General features: G+C 35.9%; 4 protein-coding genes and 1 pseudogene across 7 annotated transcripts; 3 read left to right on the forward strand and 2 right to left on the reverse strand.

The window, feature by feature from the left end:
* The first annotated feature begins 2,108 nt into the window (after positions 1-2,108).
* On the forward strand, positions 2,109-11,565 carry LOC137714164 (ent-copalyl diphosphate synthase 1-like). 2 transcript variants are annotated; one of them, XM_088690560.1, is made up of 15 exons: positions 2,109-2,248; positions 3,007-3,084; positions 3,356-3,435; positions 3,732-4,038; positions 4,216-4,399; positions 4,913-5,127; positions 6,719-6,839; positions 6,912-7,024; positions 7,245-7,471; positions 8,083-8,198; positions 8,473-8,571; positions 8,681-8,893; positions 9,770-9,893; positions 10,939-11,142; positions 11,246-11,565. In XM_088690560.1, the coding sequence occupies exons 1-15, from the start codon at positions 2,134-2,136 to the stop codon at positions 11,465-11,467; spliced, it is 2,418 nt and encodes an 805-aa protein (XP_088546686.1). In that variant the 5' UTR covers positions 2,109-2,133; the 3' UTR covers positions 11,468-11,565. The 2 variants fall into 2 exon arrangements, with proteins under 2 accessions (XP_088546686.1, XP_068309543.2); XM_068453442.2 differs by having other exon boundaries at positions 2,121-2,248; positions 3,347-3,435.
* A 2,911-nt stretch (positions 11,566-14,476) lies between these two features.
* Positions 14,477-17,934, reverse strand: LOC148697730 (N-terminal acetyltransferase B complex catalytic subunit NAA20). Of its 2 annotated transcripts, XM_088690566.1 has the most exons (8): positions 17,692-17,919; positions 17,006-17,123; positions 16,608-16,747; positions 16,412-16,502; positions 15,586-15,718; positions 15,184-15,253; positions 14,791-14,851; positions 14,477-14,708 (listed from the first exon to the last, which is right to left on the reverse strand). In XM_088690566.1, exons 2-8 carry the CDS (start codon positions 17,040-17,042, stop codon positions 14,617-14,619), a joined length of 624 nt encoding a protein of 207 aa, XP_088546692.1. In that variant the 5' UTR covers positions 17,043-17,123; positions 17,692-17,919; the 3' UTR covers positions 14,477-14,616. The 2 variants fall into 2 exon arrangements, with proteins under 2 accessions (XP_088546692.1, XP_088546693.1); XM_088690567.1 differs by lacking the exon at positions 17,006-17,123 and having other exon boundaries at positions 17,692-17,934.
* A 429-nt stretch (positions 17,935-18,363) lies between these two features.
* LOC148697731 (uncharacterized) lies at positions 18,364-20,485 on the forward strand. Its single transcript, XM_088690565.1, has 2 exons — positions 18,364-19,386; positions 19,868-20,485. The coding sequence occupies exons 1-2, from the start codon at positions 18,547-18,549 to the stop codon at positions 20,276-20,278; spliced, it is 1,251 nt and encodes a 416-aa protein (XP_088546691.1). The 5' UTR covers positions 18,364-18,546; the 3' UTR covers positions 20,279-20,485.
* LOC148697732 (uncharacterized) lies at positions 18,491-22,308 on the reverse strand (annotated as a pseudogene). Its single transcript, XR_015960275.1, has 5 exons — positions 22,294-22,308; positions 21,878-21,974; positions 21,182-21,477; positions 20,704-20,801; positions 18,491-20,605 (listed from the first exon to the last, which is right to left on the reverse strand). The product of XR_015960275.1 is annotated as an uncharacterized LOC148697732 (transcript).
* Positions 22,309-22,383: 75 nt separating this feature from the next.
* On the forward strand, positions 22,384-23,930 carry LOC148697733 (uncharacterized). Its single transcript, XM_088690192.1, has 2 exons — positions 22,384-22,411; positions 23,232-23,930. The coding sequence occupies exons 1-2, from the start codon at positions 22,384-22,386 to the stop codon at positions 23,855-23,857; spliced, it is 654 nt and encodes a 217-aa protein (XP_088546318.1). The 3' UTR covers positions 23,858-23,930.
* The last annotated feature ends 369 nt before the right edge of the window (positions 23,931-24,299 follow it).

Genomic DNA, 24,299 nt, shown 5'->3' on the forward strand with positions numbered 1-24,299 from the left:
CTCCCCCTATCAGATTAAAATAAGCCACAATAGGTTTCCCAGCACCACCTATTATATAATATTGTTTTTATATTATTTTATTTACAAATGATTAGATAGATACTTCTTTTACATCATCTTAATGCACTCAACTATATTACTATAGTGCTAGTTAGTAGCCCAAAAGCGAAGACAACTATCCCTAGAATAAAATAATTATAGATTCAAATAATTGTTGTACTAAGTACTTTTGTCAATTTTCCTATTCATTGAGTTTTAATTAAATAATTTATGGATGCAAATTTATAATTCAAATGTGAAGAGAACATATACTATAGTATAGTTAGATAAATAACTAAACATGTTACACAGGGTATAAAGTATAATTAGTTTGTAATACAAGTAAATACAAATAAAAAACATGGAGGTAGATTAATTACAAAATCGATGATATAGGAAGATAAGCAATTGATTTAAAATAGATTATTAAAAAACATTTGATACAAGTAAATAGAATATAATTAATTTGTAATACAGGTATAAAAAATATAGAGTAGTTAAAAAAAATTCATGCTGCCATTTGACCTAATCCTATTAAAAAACCGTACGTATATGGTATCTACATGCCATTTATCCAAGGGAATCCTCATTTTTGGTTGTCTTCTTTTCAGTATAAAAAGAGTTTTACTTTTTTTATATTTTTTATTGATGAAGTTACCATAAGAGGAAACCATGACTGTAACTTTTGCGATAAATATATTGTTTGTCGCTAAGTTACTATATTGAGCTTTTTTGGGCCTCGAAAGAGTGGACTGTCTTGACAAAGTCACCAGCTAGTCCCTTTTTTGACAAACAAAAGAAAAGGAAAACCAACAAAAGCAACAAACTACAACACAACAACAACAAGGCCAGGCTAAAAACAAAAAATATAGGAAGGCTGTAAACAACAACAACAATCCAACCTAACAACCAATACCAAAGGGAGAGCAACTACATAGAGATTATCCATTCTTGAAAAATAGGCATATTCGCAATAGAGAGCGGAGTCTACATAGAACATAGCCGCAAGTGTATAGAGCTAACAATGGTTTTAAAGACAATAATGAAGTGGAGGTGTTCATTTCTAAATTTACAATTATTCCTTTTCTTCCAAATAGCTAGTATAGACAACAACTTAGAAGCACAACTTCCTAATAGTAACATTCAACGACTTACTCGTTCAATTATTAGCATCCCAAGTGATAAACTCATGTGAATCCAAAAGTGAGATCAAAGAAGAGGTTAAAATCCCTTTAAAGCATATTTGTGGCTTTTATGTTTTTTTTTTAATCAAGAAGCATATTTTGATATTAGTTCAACGGAATCCCAATATTTAATAAATTAATAGCGTGCAATTCTTGACCAAAAAATAGCATGCAATTCTTGACCTAAAAAATAGCATGCAATTAGAATACTAATTTTATTTGATTTCGATCCTATAAACTATAAAGCATCGCCACGAGGAGTAAAAATATTAAAACACAGGTGCGGACAATAAGGCATCTTCAGTACAGTTTACAAGAATCTAATTGTATTCAGAAAATTTCTCAGATATGTCGTTGACTCGTTGTTATAATAATGTTCTTAAGTAACAATATTACTGTATAAACTCGAATTATTAGCATAACAATATTACTGTATAAACTCGAATTATTAGCAAAAATTGGCTAGGCACAACAAATCATTTAGAATCTATGTAACTTTCCTGTGTATTCTTCTAAATATGACTAATTCATGCGTTAATGCTGGATCATATTTCATCGAACCAATTGGAAATTATTTTCTGGTATTTATTTCCACAAAAAATATAAACTATATAAGTACCATATGTTATACATTCAGTTTTAAGTATAGTCTCCCTAATGAAGTTTTATGTTTGCCAAACGTTTTTCTAAATTTGAAACAACCACCAACCCTAAATAAAGGAAAAGGACAGGACTGCCTTCAATTCCATGTATCACTCAGGATGATACCTTTCCTCCTAGCAGGAATCTCTTGGGAAGTCCTTCCCTGTCCTCTTCTCTCTCTCTCTCTCTCTCTCTCTCTCTCTCTCCTCATATTTTCACTACTTCTACTTCCTCCACGCAGCAAACCACAATTTTCCCCACGATCATCATGTCTTCTCATTCCACTCAACTTTTTCTCTCTGCACGGTTGCACCTCCTCCAAGTTCCAACTCTTCGACCGACCTCATCCTTCTCTGCCTTTAATCAACCTAAATATTTACCAGGTGAGTTCCCAATGTTTATTTACCTTTTCATTTTAACATAATCTATTTTATTATTTTTATGTTTCTCTCCCGCCCACACTTCTTCGCTTTCTATTTTGCCTACACAGCCAAAAATGATCACTTTTATCTTGTTTTCTTTTAAATTCACAACTGGGTTTTATTTAAACTCCTTCAAGATTGTCGATCTTTGGTTGTTCCGATTATCTTGTTTTCTCCTCGTTTTCTTTTCATTTTTTTTCCCATTTTCTTGCATGTGTTTAGTTCCCTAGAAAATTCAAGAAAAAACTTGTTCACCATTCTTTGTTCTATGGAACATCAAAAGGGTTTGCATGCAGATGAAGATCTTCTCAATTCCGACATCTTTTGAGTTTTGATAGTCATGTTTTATCACAAAAAGCTTCGGTGATATTAGTCATGAACTTCTCACATATATTTATTTTGTTGTATTTTCAATGTTGGACTCTGTTCTTGAATACGATTTCTCTTTTGAGATAGCTCAGTGCTTTCTTCTTCCTCTCCTTTTCTGCGTTTTCTTTTTCTTGAACTTCCATGGCGTGAGGTTCTGTCTTGGATTCTCCTTAGTATTTGTTAAACTTCGTGTATTTCACCATGCAAGCAACTGCTACATAGTCTGCAACTGTTTCTTTTTGCATTAGATCTTTGTCTTTATCCAATTCACGTTTCATACATACAATTTTTTTGCCTCTTGAGGCCAGTAAAACTTATTTCACCACGCATTCCCCCACCTTTCCTCACAGGTGTTTGGCTATTTGGCGCTAATGACAAAATAGTTTTTCGCTCGAAATGCAGTGCGGTTTCCAAACCCCGCACTCAAGGTAATTATGCTACAGTATTCTTTTACTTTATTTTTTCTTGCCCTTTTTTTTACTTTTTTACCTTTTTACTCTTGTTGTTTAATTAGTAAATATGTGCATACATTTTTATAGGAAATTGTTATTAGTACTCCAAAAATCTCATTTTACACTCCAAACTTTCTATTTTAGAAAAGAAAAATACAATTGTGAGGAGTGTAGAATGAGATTTTTGAAATGCTAATAACACTTCCCTTTTTATACATCATTATCTATATACGATCAGAATATGCAGACGTGTTACAAAATGGTCTGCCAGTGATAAAGTGGACTGAGATTGTGGAGGATGACATCGAAGGAGATGAAGCTGCTGAGGTACAAATAAATACATGTCTACTTTCAATAATATTTTAGGATTAATCTCAGTTAATTACCTTCAAGTTTTATGATTTTTAACATTTAGTACATAAAGTTTTTTCCGTCCCAGAATCACACCTAAAGTGTCCAAAATCATTTCACAAAACAAAAAGGAAAAATCAGAAAATAGAAAAAAAACATGAAGTTGAAAGAAATGTAAAATATTGAGTTAATCTCAGTTTAATACTCTCAAATTTCTTTCAACTTCATGCTTTTTTTCTATTTTGTGATTTTTCCTTTTTGTTTTGTGAAAGGATTTTGGACAAATTAATAAGATCAAGCAACACGTGGAGACTGTCAAATCGATGTTGGAGTCGATGGAGGACGGAGAGATTACGATTTCGGCGTACGACACCGCTTGGGTGGCGTTAGTGGAGGATATGGAAGGCAGTGGCTTGCCTCAGTTCCCATCCAGCCTCCAGTGGATTGCCAACAACCAACTGCCAGATGGTTCTTGGGGAGATAGTGTGATCTTCACTGCTCATGATCGCATCCTCAACACAATAGCTTGTGTTGTCGCACTCAAATCATGGAGCCTTCATCCCGACAAGTGCGAAAAAGGTAACTGCCAACCAGTCAATATTTCAATATATATATACAGCGGTAACGACTCGTTTGAAATCTTATCCGGTCATTTTTGGGTCATAATGATGTCTGCCAAAGTGTTACCCAAAATGAAAGTTAGCGTTTAGTTATTTAACTGTGACTGTACTTTGTTTTTGGCCGATATACACTTAGGAATGACATATTTCAAGGAGAACATAAGCAAGCTTGGCAACGAGAATGCCGAACACATGCCAATCGGGTTCGAAGTTGCTTTTCCCTCGATTCTCGAATTGGCTAGGAGTTTAAACCTGGACGTGCCTGATGATTGTCCTGTGTTGCATGAGATTTACGCCATGAGAGATCTAAAGCTCACAAGGTATATGTATACACGTCTCATACTTTTTTTGGAATTTTAATGTTTGTTTTTCTGTGAGAGTTAAAAAGCAACTTTATCCACGGTGGATATATTATAATTTGGTCTGTTGGGGGTGTGCGAACTCTTTTACATGTACGTAATTATTAAGGGCAGTGATATCCATACACACATTTAAATGAATCAATTACTAAATAGAATTAAATGTAGTAATTAACAAACCACAGCAAGTCGTCCAGTGGTAAGGGTGTGGACTGTGGCTTTCCAATAAACAAAAAAATATTGGAGGTCGCGAGTTTGATACTCTGAGCTGGTGAGTCTGCTTGATTATGACTATGGGTAGGGTGAAATTCCCCATAATATCTATGGACCAGAAAGAGATGGATAACTATGACATGTCACCAGTTGTCCGCCTTTATGGAAAAAGAAAATGCAGTAATTAACATATGTGAAGAAAATATAAAGAGGTATGTGATCCATTATTAAATACTGGGTGTGCGCATGTGTGGTGGATAGGATACCGAGGGAAATAATGCACAAAGTACCCACAACACTTCTCCACAGCGTGGAAGGAATGGCAGGCTTGGACTGGGAAAAGCTTCTAAAACTGCAGTCCCAAGATGGCTCTTTCTTGTTCTCTCCAGCCTCCACCGCCTATGCACTCATGCAAACCAAAAATCCAAACTGCATGAATTATTTATCCAAAGCTGTTCACAAGTTCACGGGCGGAGGTAAGCGTCAGTATATAGGGTTCTTTAGAAAAATGCTGTTGAAATTCCTATTTTCCAAATAAAAACCCACCTAATATTAAACATTTAAATAAAACACAAATTTCAAATAGAATACCATGTAGACAAATATGTAACCAATTATCATCATATATTTATAATTTATGCCACAAAACCCTAATTATGATTAGCAATTAACCCCATATGGAAATTTTACCTTTCTTGTATAATAAATATTAGGAACATATATATATATATATATTAATTTAGCCATGTTCATAAACAATTATGGGCACATTTTTCGTATGGAAAAAAAAATTCCTTTGTACAATCAGTTATTTTGCATCAAATAATATTGTTTGATAAAAACAACAAAGAACCAATTAATATTATTTTATGTTGTAAGTAAATTATTTCTCCTAGATTATTACATACATTAAGCATTTTTTGTTTGTTATTATATATGCGTGTTAAAAATAATTTATCTATAATTATATGTAAAATATAATTAAATTAATTTTGAATCAAATAGCATTTATTTTGTAGGTAAATTAAAATAGTAGTTCCATTATTTTGGTAAAGTTAAACAGTGCCTAAATTAATTCGTAAAAATTAAACCATGACAAATTATCTCTATTAAAATAAAACAATAGATGTTTGACAAAAATAATAAAAATAAAATAGTAGATACATTATTTTCTTATAAGATTGAACAATAAGTAAATTATATTGTAGGTACATTATGTTTGTAAGAAAAAAAAGAAATTGAAATTCATAAACAAAATGCAGTAGATATATTATTTTTTAATCAAATTTCCTTTATTTGTAGGTGAATTATTTTCATGCATTATTATATATATTGGGCACATTTTACTACTAATATATATGTGTGCAATAATTTACCTATATTATTATATAAAATATAGATAAATTTATTTTGAATCAAATAACATTTTTTATTTTATAGGTAAATTATTTTACATGTATCATTACATACACAGGGCAAATTTATTACTAATACACATTTCCAAATAATTTACCTATATTTTTTTAAATATACGTAAATTGTTTTATAGTGCTCTTTCTGATTTTCATTTGGTAACAAAATGACAAGATTAAATTAAAATTGTCTAATTTTATGCAAATTTGAAAAACAATACATTATTAGTTTTTTTTTTTTTGCCTTAACATACAATTTGTTATGATATATTAATATGCAATGATTTTAAATTAATGCATTTTTTTCCATTAATCTCTCCATTCATATCTGCATAGAATTAAATGTCTACATTAAAACTGTAATTAGGGGTATTTTAAGCATCTGAAAAATGCAAAATGTATAAAGGCAAACAAAATTAATGAATTTGTTTATGTGGAGCCTAATCATTGGATTTTATTTAGATAAAAAGACAATATTGGATTTTATTTAAAAAAACTTGAATTACATGAGCTAAAGTCATATTTTTGTATTATCGAAATATCTGTTTAATTATTTTAACTGCATGCATGCCATTTATCCAAACTTCTCCGACCAAAGTTCGCCTCTCGAGCCGAATATTACCCCTAGTTTACCTTCTTCTACTTATTTTTTCAGTACCTAGTGTGTACCCAGTTGACTTGTTCGAACATACATGGGTTGTGGATCGTCTGCAGCGCTTGGGAATCTCGAGATATTTCGAGCCACAACTTATGGAATGTGTTAATTACGTAAGCAGGTATGCTCAACAACTCACATTGACTATCTTATTGTCGCGTAGCGTAAATGAAATATCTTCTGTTAAATATAGATACTGGACTGAGAAAGGAATTTGTTGGGCAAGAAACTCGGAGGTTCAGGATATTGATGACACAGCCATGGCATTCAGACTACTCAGGTTGCATGGCCACCAAGTGTCTCCTGGTAAGTTTTGTTACGACATATGTAGTAATTTTACTGTAACAATCTGCATGCATTGGTAAAAGGGTGCATGGCCACCAAGTGTCTCCTGGTAAGTTTTGTTACGACATATGTAATAATTTTACTGTAACAATCTGCATGCATTGGTAAAAGTGAATGTTTTGACTTTCGTTGGTTTATTTAAAAAATCTAATTAACTAACCTAATTTGGTAACGAGGACAGATGTGTTTGAGCATTTCAAGAAGGGCAATAAGTTCATATGCTTTGCTGGGCAAAGCACACAAGCTGTGACTGGAATGTACAACTTGTTTAGGGCTAGTCAGGTACTGTTCCCAGGAGAGACGATCCTTGAGGAAGCTAAGGACTTTTCAACAAAATTTCTGAGGGAAAAACAAGCTTCTAATGAGCTGTTGGACAAATGGATCATCACGAAGGACTTGCCCGGGGAGGTTTGAAACGTCAATTTTCCCAAAATTAATTTTCCGTTATGGTCAAATTGTCATGTGGTGTATGCTACAAACTTACTTGTTATAATACATTAAACTTTTTACGGATGTTATACTTTAGTTACATTACCAACAGAAGATATTAAACATATTGTCTATTCATATCATAATATAAAATTTGTAACTTCACGGGATGTGAAACTTTCTCTAAGAATCGCGAAAGAGTATTTTATATATATATATATATATATACATATATTAGAACAATAAGGCCATTAACAGTTGTGTTTTGTCTTTCATTAAGTTTTATACGTACCATTATCGATCTTTCCAAAAATAACAAGAATATTGTAAAGAGAAGGGGTCAGAGAAAAGTTGACATAATACTCTAGTAACTTCAAGTTTGTCTACTCATATACCAAAGATAGTAACGTCAGGTTGCGATCAAACCGTCATACTCAAAACTGTCTTTAGAGATTGCGAAAGAGTGTATGTCAATAGTATAAAGCGATTAACAACTGCGATTTGTCTTTTTATTAAGATTTGTACGTATTTATATTGAACTCTCCAAGAATAAATAAGAATATTTTAAAGATAAAGGGCAAATAAAACAGGTTGGGTACGCACTAGATGTTCCATGGTATGCGAGCTTACCTCGACTGGAGACCAGATTCTACATCCAACAGTACGGTGGCCGCGATGACGTCTGGATTGGCAAGACTCTCTACAGGTATTTTTATTTGCATTTGTTATTTTTCCCATATTTAAATTCCAATAATGAGAAATCTCTCAAAATATGACTTTTTATGAATTATATGTCACCTCACAAAACGTCAATTCCGGTACCCATATTATAAAACATTGTGCTGATAACATAAGATGTCAGAGAGTACTCTATATAAAGTCTCCTTAGTATTTCTCTTCCAATCATTTGCCATATTATTTAATTCATCAAATATTTTTTAATAATTCTGAACTTGGAATCTAACGACTTGTTTGGTTAGGATGCCTTACGTGAGCAATAACTTGTATCTCGAGCTGGCAAAACTGGATTACAACAATTGCCAATCACTGCACCTGATCGAATGGGACAACATTCAAAAGTATTAACCAACAAAACCTAATCTATTATATTTATGACTAGCAAATTATAATTACTTGTTAGAACTTGATTTTTTACATGTACACGGTATTAAATTACTGCTTATGCAGGTGGTACGCAGAATGTAAACTTGAAAACTATGGATTGAGCAGAAGAAGCCTCCTCATGGCTTATTTTGTTGCGGCAGCGAGTATTTTCGAGCCGGAAAGAGCCAAGGAGCGACTTGCATGGGCTAAAACGGCTTCATTAATTGAGACAATTGGGTCTCATTTCAAGGAAGGAACTTCTCAAAGGAAGGCCTTTGTACATGAATTCAAAACTAGGTACGTAAATGTTATACGATTGTTGTTTGGTCTCTTGGTGTCTTATTCATGGCAAGACACATTTGTGCCAATCCACAAGTAGGGTTCGTTTTGCTAGGGTGCCCTACCAAGGGCTGCAGTTATACGTTATTTGTATGTAAAGGCAAATCTAATTTGACTAGATTATTGTGTCATACACGCACCAAATATTCAACTCAAAAGTGGGGAGTGTCCCAAGATTTGGATCTAGGGTAATAACGCACACCCATCCATATGACCAATTATTACCTTCTGCATTACATGATGGAAGCTACTGATGCCTATTAGAGCATTTCCAAAGAAGATGTCAAAATGTCCAAATCAACAATAACGGTAACAAAAGACGTACAACATTAATTTTTTTTAACCGAGAAGCCAAATCTGATGTGGCATGACATGGAATGACATCTCTCTCCCTTGCTACCAAATTTGACAACACCTTCAGATTTTTTTAATTAATTATTAAATACTTTTTATTAGTTTAAAGCATTATCCTTTTGTTTCTTTCATTCCCAATGCAAAGAAAATACATATGAATTTTTATTTTATGTTTAAAATTTGGCATATAATTGTTGGAGAGCAAAACTTTAAAAAATGTTAAAGTGCCACGTAAGCCTTCAAATTTAAATTTTAGGTTTAAAATTTGATATCTTCTTTAGAGATAAATAGCAATTGGGTATCTTGACTATTTTGGGTACTGAATATCTATCCCTAAGCTATTTTGCATATTAAATTGTTATTTGTTGAGAAGAAGGAATGATTACTTACATGGAAGGATGACCCTTGTATTTTCCGTCGTTGTGGAAGAGTTTTAGGCATTTTGGACGAGGCATAGTTACATGTGGCTTGTGTTAACAGGAAGGTGAATACCAACAAGAAAGGGCAGGGACTCGTTGAGACCTTGCTGGCAACCCTACACCGCCTTTCGTTTGACGCCATGGTGGCGCATGGCCAAGACATCAGCCACCCTCTACGCCAAGCTGTGAGTGCAAAACACCCACTTTTTTAGGCTTTGTTTGGCTGCCAAATCTCTATGTGCATTACCCAACTATAGAAACTAAACATTTCTACTGATCCCTAAACCCCGAAGAAAATTCTATTCTAATTCTTGTCTAAGATTACTTTTTGAATAAAACCTTATCTAAGATTAAAAACTAATTCTAATCCTTGGCATTTAATTGTAATTTTTTAATATTAAATAGGTTGTAATAATTATTGTGTTTTTTTTGTTTGTAGGTTATATATTGATTCCCATAAATAATACAAATGTTATTTATCATTGATAGTTATTATTAAGTTCCCATAATAAGAAGGAGACTATTATTAGCACTTCAAAAATCTTATTTTACACTCCCCAAAAGTTTTTAATTATAGAAAGTTTAGAGTGCAAAATGAGATTTCTAGAGTGCCAATAACAATTTCCAATAAGAAAAGTCATATATTATCATATAGTTTTCATTGTGTGTGAATTTCTCCATATATATGTATATGCATATTACGTACATATGTATGTTTAGATAATATAGTTACGTACTAATATATTTGTACCCATACATTCGTACCGAAAGTTATGTATAAGGTACCTAAAGTTATGTACCTATGAGTTTCTGTATAAGGTACCTAAATTTCTCCATATTCTTATCAAAACTTACGAACGATATTTCTGTACCTATAAATAAAATAAGGTACCGAATGTTATCTATAAATTGAATTTGTTTTGTTTTTGAATTTTTTTAATAGTGAGAATTTGAATTTGAATAAATTTTTATCTATTAATATGATTAGAGCACAAAATAAAAAAACATAATTATGGATAGGTAAAGAATTTCGAATGGTAAGTTTATAAATAATAAATGTGCTATAAATATGGTAAGTTTTAAAAATAGGGACTTATATTAGATTTTGAAAACCACTCAGGTTAAAATCTAAAAACAATCTTATTGAAGCCTTAAAATCTAAAAGCCCCAAGTCTAAAACTTTAATTTGATTTGTTTTTTCTTTTGTATTTTCAATTAATCAAAATACAGTGGGAAAAGTGGATTCTAAAGTGGCAAGAGCAAGGAGACATGCACCAAGACGAAGCTGAGCTGCTGGTGGAAACAATAAATCAAACCGCCGGCCTTTTGCTTTCAAACGGGCTGTTGTTGTCCATTCCAGAGCATGAGCAACTTTTCAAGATCACCAACACAGTTTGCAACAAACTTCGCAGCTACCAAAACCAAAACCACAAGGTCAGAAATTTAAACCTATTTCTGCATTAGGGTTAACTCTTTTCCCCACGGTTTATGTTATCAGGCCATTTTGATATTTTTTTTTCGATTTAATGTTTCTCAGGTGAATGAGAACGGCGGCTACATCAAAGCAACTCAGGAAATCGAATTGGAGATGCAGCAGCTTGTTCAAATGGTGCTGCAAAAGCCTTTGGATGGTGCCATTGAATCTTCGATCAAGCAAACCTTTTTCGCGGTTGCAAGGAGCTTTTACTACTCTGCGTACTCGGACCCTGGAACAATCAATAGCCACCTTGCTAAAGTACTCTTCGAGAGAGTAGACTGATCGTTGTGTATAAGATTAGGCCACAGAGCAATGCCTCTTTTGGTCATTGCAATTGTAAGTTTAACCTGAAAAAGGAAGTAAAAATTAGTGATTGCGCATGTTCTTTGTTTTTCTGTGGTATCTGATAATTTCTTCTCAATAAAAAACCAAAGAAGGTGAAGTAAGGAAAAAAAAAAAAATAGTGTTCTCTTTAACGATAAAACTTTAAACACTGTTTTAGGGTTTTATGGTGAAAAGCACACTTCAAACGCAGCAATTGAACAATCCTTAGGCTCGACTATTATTACACCCCACATTATTTACACTTGATAGGTGAGAGATTTGTTATAGAATTTGATTCTGATTCTTGAAGTCTTACTAACATTAATAGTTGTCACGGGAGTTACCCTAGTTAAGCAAAAAAGGTATTCGACCTAATTCAACTGTCCAAGAATTATTTGCATTATGCGATTAAAATGAGAAGCAAAATAATGCATCATTGAGCCAGATCAATAATTACAAATTATAGAATAAATACATAAATAAAAAAGGACAGAAACACGAAACACAAAAGGAGATGGACATATCGAATGAGTGAAACATCGTTGTCTGTCCCGCAAAACCCTGTGGCAACAAATGAAAAATATCATAAGAAAATAAGTTCTACTTTCAACCAAATAAAAGGTAAAAGCAACCATGATTAGTGAGTAAACAAACTGTTAATTACGAGCTTAACTTGCAGATTAATACCAAAGCAAAAGTAGTCAAGACAAACAGTCTCACACTCTCCAGGACAACGTCAACTCAAATCAAATCCAAACACGGAAAAAGAACTGAAGCATTGTTTGCTAATTTTTCGAAAACTCCAATCTCAACGGGGATGATATATACGGTGGTTTGCACAAATGTGGTTACTGGACAAATAGGTTTTTTTGGGGGGTTTGAAATCTTTCAAACCTGTCGGTTTAATGGTTTCCTCCTACGTGTAAGCATATTAACAATGGCAGACAATATTTTCGTACAAATCCCATTTTAAAGTTCCTGGATTGGTCTTCACCCTAAGGTGGAAATTCACCGAATCTCACATCTCACATCTTAAGATCCATTATCAAACGAGGTAATGTACGTACGACTGTTGTAGATATACATGTAGAGCAAATTCTTTCCTACATGGCACATTATTATCTCAGTAACTAATCACGTGATTAATAGTGCAATGCACAAGTACATATTCCCAATTCCGATTGTAGGGTAGAATCTCTCCTAAATGACAGTCATATCACATCACCAAGTGAGGTCCCATGAATGCAAAGGCAAGAAGGGTCTCCAAAGCAAAGCCATAAGGGATAGAGAAAGCATAGATGGTTGGCATGGTGATGTCCCTCCATGGTTGAGTTGAATCATGGAAAATGGAGTCCTAGAAAAGCACTCTCTTTTTTTTTTTTTGGATCTTAGAACAAAAAAATCACTTGACGAGATAGGATGGTGGTGGTGGAGGAATCGTGGAAGTGTGATCTGATCTGAGGGCCATGACAAACAATGACAAAGGGCTAAGAGCCTTGAATGGGAAAGAAAACAAAAAAAAAAGCATGAGAATACAAAAGCGACCCATTTCGGCAAAAGTGCTTCCACCCCAAAATTCCCCATCTTGCTTTGTGGCTTTTGATGTTTGGTTCAATTTTGAGATCGTGACGAGGGCACGTGAGGCATATTTAGCATCTCTGAAGAGAAGTCAAAATATCTAAATCAGCACTAACAGTAAAAAAAAAACTGCAACAATGTGTTCCAACTGAAAAATCAAATCTGACGTGACATGACATGAATTGACAACCCTCAACCTTGCTGCCAAAATTGACATCAACTTTAAATCTTTTTTTAATTGATTATTAAATGTATTTTTATCAATTTTATTATTATTAATGTTTTAAAACATTTATTTTAATAGTTTAATGTAATAAAATAATAGTTTAATTTGACATAGCGGATAGAGATCAAAATTTAAAAGAAGTCAAAATGTCACATACATTGTCATATTTAAATTTTATGTTTAAAAGTTGACACCTTCTTTGAAGATGCGTGTGCTTCTTTGGTGTGTAAGCGGCAAACATGGCATTGCCACCCACCACCCATGGTGGGTGCACTGCACATCCAGAGCCAAATATGACTATAGTAGAAACTGCATTCATCTCTTCCTTTATTACGCTCCATCGAGAGGGAGATATTCATGAGTCCAGCAGGTGGACCACGTGATATGTCCATCCACGCTCTACAAAACCCCTTGCATTGAGAGTGGGACCAACATAAGGGTTGGTGGGATCTTGATAGAGAGCACTCTCTCTATTTATGGCCGGACATATGACGTGCTCCACCTACCAAACAAAAGAATTTCTCCACCATGAGGACGTAAAATGGAGATCCTATCAACTTGTTCCTACCTAGATTTCTACCACAAGCAATTTCTTTTTCTTTTTCTTTAATGAAAGTCAAAAGAAGAGGGGTTTTAGGCGTTTTTGTAGGAAATATTAACCCACTTAACTTAGGCGAGGTTTCCTAAAAGGTTAAAAGTGCCAAATTTGACAGCTAAACAAGATTTACGGGCTACTCATTTGGACTGGATCTCAATATTTCAGTTGCAGCAGCCCACTTCACAATCATCACGATGAACTTCCTCCTAATCAAATGAAATCAATTTTCTATAAATCGGACCCAAATTTGGAGAAATTTTTATTTGAAATGAGATGCTTCAGAGGTTTTGAAACCGCTAATACACGAGAAAATCCTTCGTAGGGAGGCCACATGGTCACGCTTGTGTGATCATCCAATAACAAGCTCCCATGCGTGGAACTAATGAGGCCCGATGAACCAAAATACAAGGGGTTTTGTGTGTGAGAGCAAGTTCAGACCACGCGGAATCAGCTGCACTGCTTATGTTTTTCCCTAAATTCACATCAATATTATTTCCACAAACTCAGATTCGCAGTGATTAGAAGTGATTTTAAAACCTTTTGAACCAAACACAAAGCAAGAGACTGCGACAATACAAACTTGTAATAAATCCGCTATGTTTTCGTGTACTATTCATCTGAACCACACACTAGGATTCTCAGTTTCACAAAAAGACATAAGCACAAGGTAATGCATCATCATCATCACACTTAGCACGAATAGATTTAGTCATACTCTAATTCGTCAGGAGTAACTGGCCGTTTGAGAGGTATGACTGATTTCTTCTCCACGTCACGAGATAATGCCTTCCTCATATCTGAAACGGGCACAAACTTGTTAGAAAGGTGAGAATGAAAATATGTTGTGATAAAGAAATTATGAACATTGTGAGAACTCACCTAACCCGTCTTCCTCCCCTGAATAGTACCGTAGCACTCGTCTATAGATTACATAGCCAAGCTGTGGGAACAAATAACAGCAGAAAAAGAAACAGATAATGAGCATTACTTGTCCTGATGGAAATTGCAGAATATCCAAGTCAACTATGTCAGCTTCCCACAAAACCACACAAGCACATAGAAGCTCCAAATCATATACTTGGGAGTCCTCAAAAGGTGCACATTTGTTATATTGATATTAAAGGAATTACTTTCAAATCTGTACCACAAACAAGAATTTTTTTTTCACGAAAAACGGAGAGTATGCTAGAAATATAGGTAACCTACTTTCCACTGATTTCAACTGGGCTGAAAATACAAAGAAAACCATCTCCACAGCTAAAGAAACATTACCTTTTCGTACATCTTTATGGCGGGTGTGTTTGATGCTCTCACAAAAAGATCAACAAAGTAACCCTTATCACTGCCAAATGAAAGTTGTTAAAGAGGTGAGGCATAAATGACAAAGACTTGAAACTCATACAACCCAGTAACACTTTGCTCTCAACCTAAAAATGGATTCACAAGACAATACAACCCGCAAAAAAACTCCCAAAATTGTAGAGAATTCAATGCTCATTTTTTAAGATAGAAATTAGAATTACATGACAAAAGGAAAATGGGGTCCGAATGGTCATAGGATCACTTCACCTATCATCAACATATATCTGAGTTTGTCAAGAAAAACTATTATCGGAATTTCTATTATCACAATGAAATGATATGTGCAAGAAGAAGGCCAAGTTTCTATCATACATCTTATCGCTGAAGTTTTCAAGCAAGTTCATGAGTTTCTTGGCCAACTGCTGCCTGCGATATTCTGGAGAAACAGTTACTGCAGTTACATGACCATGCCATGACTCACCTTGCCCCTCAACCTTTCCCATAACTGCAAATAAATCAAAATCAGATAGCTATCTGTAAACCTATCAAGACTAAAAACAAGGCTTCGAAGGAAAAGAGAAAGAGAAGCAAATCATATTAGTATCAAGAAGCAAGCCAACATGGTGACCAATTGGAAATATCCACCCTCTATTCTCACAGAACCTGAATGAACAAATCGGTGAGCATCTCGTACGTGTCACTAACACTCCATTTTCGAGAACAGTATGTAACAGAAACTAATCCTAGACACTCGGGAAAACAATTGCTAGCATTTAATTCTTCACAAACCCGTATGCTAAGCAAAGGCCCGTTTCTTAATCTCCCCCTGCCCCAACCACAACCTTCCGCAACATATTGTCTTTAGCAGTCCAATTCCATCAATTCCATTATCCAAGCAACCAACTTTATACCAACGGGCGATACAACAAACTTAGTAAAATGTAATTTTACAAAATATGAACAAAATAGTAGCATTATATACCAAGTCAAGTGCTAATTTAAGCATAGCATAGAAGAAAAAGCTCAATCCCAAGTTCCAAACTTCTTATCCACCCTCCATTTTGTACTTACAATGGAAAACTTTCAACCCCAAATAAATGGGATTGCAAGATATCATTTGTAAATGCAAAACTACAAATATATATATTGCCATTTTCCAAGGGCAAAAGCAAATATGAGAGAGATATGGGGTGCTTACTGTAACCCATAATTCGGTGTCCAGGTGCTTCGGCAACATGAAAGTAGTCGGGCCATCTCGCCAAATACGTCATGTAAAACGACATATTGAACTGCAAAATCACCAGATTTATTAGAAATTTGCACAACAATTTCAGGAAATTGGAGAAGAAAGTGCAAGGAAAGCGAACTGGAAGAGCAAAAGGAAAGAACTTTACAGTTTCGGTGAGGTGGTCGAGATTCACAGAGGTGAATCGAAGAAGATCATTGCAGCGGAATCTGCGTATCGTCGTCATCTCTCTTTGGAAGCTTGAATACTCGAAAGAGTTTGACCGGTGTTTCAGGACGGTTTTACCGCCTGGACAAATAAGTAATTAGACTAGAGCCTTGCTTGAGAATTGAGAATTGATATCGGGATTTCATAAGAAACACCTCAAAATTAATTTTAAATATTTTTAATTTTCTCCAATATCTTAACACAACTATTTCACCAAACAATATTGCTTGTAACAAAGTCGAATAGTTAGAGATCATATCATTTTCTTCCTATTCTTCCTTGTTTCGTAATTGACACACAATCTTTATAGTGAAAAACAATCACATAATTGTTGCTTACCTCCATACAATTCACATGTCTCAATTCTTAGATTCATAATGTTATAGCATACATACTATTTTTCTTCTTCTTTGTCATAAAATGCCAAAAGCACTCGCATTTATCAATCAACACTTACCTGAACAACAACATGCCAACAAAAAATTGACTTGAAAAAACCCCGCTGTCATATGTTTTATTATTTTGCTGATGTGATGTGCTCAAAATAAATGGTTAGATTGGCCCAAGTGTTACATTTTCATGTATAAATTGATAATGTTGGTGGCAGTGTCACTCTTCTTGTATATACCAGATAAGCAAACAAAATCTACAAAAACCCAGAAAAGCAGCTCACAAATGTAATTATATGAATGCAAGATGACTCGGCATCTTACTATATAATATCAGACTCGTGTCTATGATCCTGATGAACTCCTTACGATACCAAAAAAAAAAAATAATAATCACTCTTTTTCTTTATATACAACACAGGCCAGGAAACACTAAAACACAACCCCTAAATCCAACTGAATCGGATGTAAAACAAATTCGAATATAATTTTCTAAGGCGAAATTTCTAACCGTTAAATTGGATTAGACAAAATCATGAAATTTTTTTTCCAACAGCCCAATTATATTAAATCACAAATTTGAAGCCGATTTTGACATGCAATCGGTCAATCAGGTAGGAATCGTTTCGGACTAACCTTGATGGCGTGCGTCGGAAAGCTTGAATCCGAACAAAGCTCCAAGGTTTTAGGGAGATGCTGTTGATGTGAAATCCAACATGCAAAGGTTGAAGGAGAGGAACTTTAATTTGAACGATCTGGAGCAGAGTGGCTGCTTGGTGACCACGGCCGGGCAGGATAAAATTTGGGGAATTTGGATCAGTGGCCCCTTAATATTTTCCCAGTCCCTTATCTATAAAAATTCACACTAACTACTCATACTTCCTATTGTTTAATTTGCCACCTTCATTCATTTAAATTCACTTTTCTGTTAAGCAATGACACGTGAAAAGAACATGTGCCTTTTTCCTAGATCATTGTCGTCATTTTGTTAGAGTGCTGTTAAACTCACCTGATTATTTTATTTGGAGTGTGATATCCACATCCTTATTTTTACTTTTTTTATACTTTTTTAGTTTTAGACCCGTAGAATCAGATGATTTGAAGAAGATCAATGGACATAAATTAACAAGGAGTATGTGAAAAGTAAAAAAAAAAATGTGTGGAAAGCACACCCCTTTTATTTTCACATCCATATTATAAATTGCTTCAACTTCAAATGACCCAGTTGCAGAAACTGACGAGGATGCCCTTAAAAGTGGGTGCCAATTGTAAAACAATACAAAATTTGGATGGTTGATTTATAAAAGGATTTAGTTTATGTGTCATTCATGCAATTTTATCATTAGGTTATTTTAGACCCGAACCGAAAACCCAAATCGGGGTCCGTTAACCCGCACCACAAAATATATATCCTTTTTTTCGATCTATTTAATTCAGGAAAATCAAATCATCATCATCTTCCCCAAATCCGAAACCCATTCAAAACCCTAGATGGATCTGCTGAAGGCAGAAATCGCCAAGAAACGGCAGAGACTCGAAGAAGACACCGGCGGCAAGCGATTATTCAAGCGCTCCGAGATCGAGCAGAAGCAAATCCAGAAGCTTCGGGAGCAAGAGAAGCGCGAATTAGAAGCCAAAGCCCAGCGTCAAGCCGCCGCCTCCAACTCCGCCTCCGCAAGCGGCTCTTCCGCCGCTAAATCAAACTCCAATTCCGCCGCAGCCTCATCCTCCGGCACCACATCCTCCAACGCCTCTGCGTCTAAGTCGTTAACCGATGAGCAGAACATCGACAAGATGAACCTTCCGAAACAGGAGGTCGTCCGCCGGCTCCGGTTCCTCAAGCAGCCCATCACTCTCTTTGGCGAGGATGATGATGCCCGGCTCGACCGGCTCAAGTACGTGCTGAAGGCCGGGTTGTTCGAGGTCGACAGTGACATGACGGAGGGGCAGACGAACGATTTCCTTCGCGATATTGCAGAGCTGAGGAAGCGGCAGAAGTCGGGGCTTGTGAGCAAGCGGCAGAAGACGGAGGTTGATGGTGGTGTGGAAGATGGCGAGGGCGGGGTCCGGGAAGACGATTTGAGCGCAGATGGGTGTTCGAGCGGCGTCGATGCTGATAAGGATTTGAAGCGAATGAAGACGAATTTCGAGGAGCTGTGTGATGAAGATAAGATATTGGTGTTCTTCAAGAAGCTGTTGAATGAATGGAACCAGGAGCTGCGTGAGATGCCGGACGCGGAGAGGAGAACTGCTAAGGGGAAGTCCATGGTTGCTACATTCAAGCAATGTGCGCGCTACTTGCATCCTCTTTTCAAGTTCTGCAGGAAGAAGGTACATTGATTATGGCTTTTGGTGTTCTCATTCGATTTCGATTATGTTGTTTTAGTTAATGATCAATCACATTGTGTTCAACTTATATACATTGTGCGAAAACGTAATCAGTTCAATGATCAATCGCATTGTGTTCAACTTATAACATTGTGCGAAAAAGAACTCGGAAATAGAAAGCCGAAACTATTCTTTTAGGTGTAAATTCCTTATATGGTTGATCTTAGAAGTTGGAATTTAAAACCCAGTTCTTTCTTATTGTATAATTCTCTTTCAAGTATTACTTGTTTGAGAATCATATCAACTTGATAAAGAGTTAGGGAAAGAATTCGAAGGAATGCTCTTCGGTGTATATTTTTCACACAAATGAGCTTAGAATTTAAAACCCTGTGCTTTTTTCTTGTTGTAGCTCCCTTTGGATTGTGTAGTTTTAGTTCACTTGATCTTTAGATGTATAATTCGACCGTCGTATTTTGATTTGTAGATCCTTCAAGATGATATTCGCATAGCATTGATGGTGGTGGTTCGGTGCTGCATGAAGCGAGACTACCTAGCTGCAATGGACCAGTACATCAAGCTGGCTATCGGGAATGCACCGTGGCCAATTGGTGTCACTATGGTTGGCATCCATGAGCGTTCAGCTCGCGAGAAGATCTACACCAACAGTGTGGCTCATATCATGAATGACGAGACAACTCGGAAATACTTGCAGTCAATCAAGAGATTGATGACCTTCTGCCAACGACGCTACCCAGCCATGCCTTCAAAAGCTGTGGAATTCAACAGCTTGGCTAATGGTAGCGACTTGCAGTCTCTGCTAGCATCGGAGGAGAGGGCGGCCGCTAGTGGAAATCAAGCCTCAGACGAAAGGCTTCTGCTAATGCCAGCTCCATAGAAGAGCTTATCATGTATAGGACGAGAATGATCTGTTTGTGTGAATTTTTTCAATGCACAATCAAACCGAAACTATGTTATGAAATTAGCTCGTAACTTTTATTCAATCGAAATCGCTAATCGATATTGATCGGGATATAACATCTTGTAGCTTTGTTCTAGAAATAAGATGTAGTTATACAAACATTGTGAATGCATTCGTTTTGTACATTTGATGTTCACAAACAAAGATCATCGACTCTTCCCAAAACCAAACGTGTCTTCAACACCATTGTTCACCTTGCTTCTCCGCATGGCGGTCGTGTCTGCATACGCCTGGAGAAACGAAAACGACAGTAACTTTAGATGTGGGTTATGCCAGTTAACTAGGGCAGCCGGCAGCGTATTAGCCCATCGCACCAAGAAGAAAACCATGAAAACAAAGAATAGAGAAAGATGTACCAACAAGTGCTAATTAGTAAGGCTGCTAAGATGTACCACCAATCACTACCACTCCAGTCAGTGTAATTGTCCATGGCTGACACATAGAAACAAGAAACTTACATATTAGATGAACCACAAAACCTTGTTTGATCTCTTCGGGTCTGTTTGAAAGTGTTTTTAGAATGACTTCCAAGTGTTTTTCAGACATCCAGAACTGCTTATGACAACATTTGTATAAAAGAACTTGGTAGAGTTTTTCCAAACAAGTGACAAGAGCTCGTATGAGTAGAAGTACTTTCTAGAGAAGCATTTCAAAACATACCCTTAACTGGATGACCTGAAATTCAATTCCAACAGAGTCCACAAGCTAAGACGAATCCAAGGCAAACCTAACTGAACCAAACCAAACAAACCGATTCAAAACAGAAAAAACCTTATTTAGAGCAAGCAACAGGAAAATAGGGAAGACCCAGGAGCTCATCAGGATGGCTTGGTGTCCCAAACCGCGTCGTATTCAAGAGAAAGGTAGTTCATGTAGCCATCCATGTCTTCCACAACTCCGTCTTCGTCCAAGAACTGAGACTCTTTCGGGTCAAAATTGCTGCCAAAGACGACGACATTTTCGCTACGAAATATTTGCCGGTTTCGGACAAGTTACGGAGATGAGCGGCACCGAAACTGGGTTGCAGAGATGGGTTTGTACGGAGGTGAGACGAGGTCGCGGTAGAGAATGGAGGAGGGGGAGAAGAGGGAAGAGATACTGATTAACTAGCCTAACTCACACTTGCATTGCTTTGCTTATTTCGATTACAATTTGTTCAATAACTTGGATACACAAGTGAGTCGGGAATTCAATAGCCAAATGACTACGAAAATTTCACAATGCACCGGAGAATGAGATACACTATTTCTGTGGATGGCTGGATTTGTGTGCGGTTCATAAAAATAGTGCATCACATACACGCGTAAATGTTACTTTGATGTTATATTTAAGTATCTTGAACCCAAATCCTGATAGTTTTATCCAGAGACGCAGAGGCAATCTTGTTCTCCTGATGATGGCAGGAAACAGCGATGACAGTGTCCGTATGGCCTTCGAGTTTCTGAACCATTGTTCTCGGCTGGAGATCCCATAAGTAGACGCAGTGATCCTCCGACCCGCTCACAATGTATTTACCATTTGTCACAGAAAATGTAGATGTTATGCAAAACACCTTGTTCACATGACCTGTATAGATCTTCAGAAACTTCCCCGCCGCGTAGTTTGACAGCCTCTGCACCCAGAAACGAAAAATGGAATTCACATTTCAATTAAACAGAATTACAGAAACAGTCCTACATTAGTAGCTGATATTTAACGGGATGCATAAGCTGTAAGAATATGAGTATGAGATAAAGAAGTTTTGAGAACAGTTAAAGGTATTCAATTAGAGATGGAAAGTCCTATTGATAAGAGGAGTGCTGATCCTTTACAGTAAAGGATTTGGTTAGCATACGGAAAACAAGAGGTGATTTCCAATTAGGATTTGATAGGGAATCCTGATCAGTCTTGGAAAAGTCTATATGTATATATATAGTGGCCTCTCTTCTCACAGAGACTATGCTCATACTGGACCATAACCTATCTGTGAGTCGAGCTCTTGATATTTTGCAAGAGAAGAGAAGGTTCACTGGATTGCTGCGATGGCTTCAATTGCTGGTGTTGCTGCAGGTATGATTCACTTTCTGTTTTGTAATGTGCATATATTTGATTAGTCCTTTTGTGTTTGTAGTTCATGTTTTGGTCTTGGTGATTGGTTGCTAGTTACATCTTACATGTGGTATCAGAGCCACAAGACATACAAACTTGAGTTCAAATCTGTAAAGGTTAAAAGATGTGTGTATTCATTAAAAAAAAAAAAAAAAAATTTGCCCTGACAGAAAATCGAAGTTGGGTTCTCGAGACCAATAGAACGGCTGTGGCAGAAAACAACGGCTCTTTTTGAAATTGAAAAATTTTGACCGTTGGAGCCTCTAAACCACAACCGAATGGGATTTTCTCGGATTGGGGTCAAATTTTGATCTGGGTTTTCATAAAATTCGAAACCTTATGTTTTCAAATTCTAAATTCGCTTCCGCTATCTTCATCGAGAATTTGAAATCAGTAATTAAAAGGTATGGTTGTGTTCTGCAAGTTCTGAAATTCCAGTAGCTGGTTGAATATGTATAAATACATGTTGCTGCATTCTGTGTTCATAAATTGATCATGATAATCGATATTTAACATAATATAATTGTTGGTTTTGGAAGTAGATTAAAAGATTCTAGATTTAACCTTGTTTATTTTGCATCTATGACATGATTGCGAGGACTCCATGCTCAATAAATGTTTAAAGATACATGGCTGCTGCGACATGTTGATTGGATCCTAAGTATATCATATGTTCTATATATGCTTATCAACAAATTGTTGATTAAGACTATGTATATGAATCTATGATTATAGTCATGATGTGCAAAGGGATGTTGGAATGAAATCTGGAACTAATGAGTTCTTATTGGTGATTTCATTGTTGCTGCAGCATCTGCAATATCATTGAGGACTATGAACTTAGCCAATATACCTATTCTAACTGGAGGAAGCAATTACAAGAAGTGGAGACGAGAGATTGGCCTCTTGTTGACACTTAATGAGTTTGACATTGCTCTTGACACTCCCAAGCCGGTTTTAACTGATCAAAGCACTCGGGCTGAGAAAACTGATGCAGAGAGATGGATTAGAGCCAACAAGGTGGCACTTTCTATACTAGAAAGTGCCATGACAGACACTGTTCGTGGGGGGATCAAGAAGCATGAATTGGCTGTTGATTATTTAGGTGCAATTGAGAGGAAGTTCAAGGAATCTCAAAAGGTAGAAATCAGTCAATATATGGCAATGCTTACCACGTACAAGATTGAAGGCACAGGTTCCATTCGGGATCACATCATGAAAATGACCGATGCAGCTGAAAAGTTAAATTCCCTAGATGTCAACATTGGAGAAAAACAACTTGTTTTTATGATTCTCCAAGCGCTTCCAAGTAAATTCAGCCAATTGAAAGTGTCCTATAACACTCAAGACAAGAATTGGGATGTTGATGAGCTTATTGCACAGTGTGTGCAAGAAGAGACTAGATAGAAGCAAGAAAGATCAAAGGATACTGAAATAGTAAACTTTGTGCATCCGGACAAAGGGAAAAGGACGTTCAATTCTTTCCCAGGAAACTATGGTAAGAATTCCAATACTAAGACTACTTCTTTTAAGCCAATTGCATCTGCTACAGTAAGAGACTCTGTTAAGGGATCTAACAATCTTAAATTCAAACCTAAAAATATTGCCAAACTTAGATGTTTCTTCTGCAAAACTAAGGGACATTTAAGGAAAGATTGTCAAGTCTTCAATGATTACCTCAAAAGCAAGGGTGTGGAACATATCAATGTGTGTGTTGAGTCAAATTTGATTGAGATACCTGTGAATTCTTGGTGGTTTGACACTGGATGCTCAGTCCACATTACAAATTCTTTAGAGGGCTTCACAATGTCAAAACAAACTGGTTTCAAGAATTATAATGTTTTTGTGG

Source organism: Pyrus communis, chromosome 3, assembly GCF_041283825.1.
Source record: "Pyrus communis isolate YQ-2024b chromosome 3, ASM4128382v1, whole genome shotgun sequence".
In the NCBI taxonomy this organism is placed as follows: Eukaryota; Viridiplantae; Streptophyta; class Magnoliopsida; order Rosales; family Rosaceae; genus Pyrus; species Pyrus communis.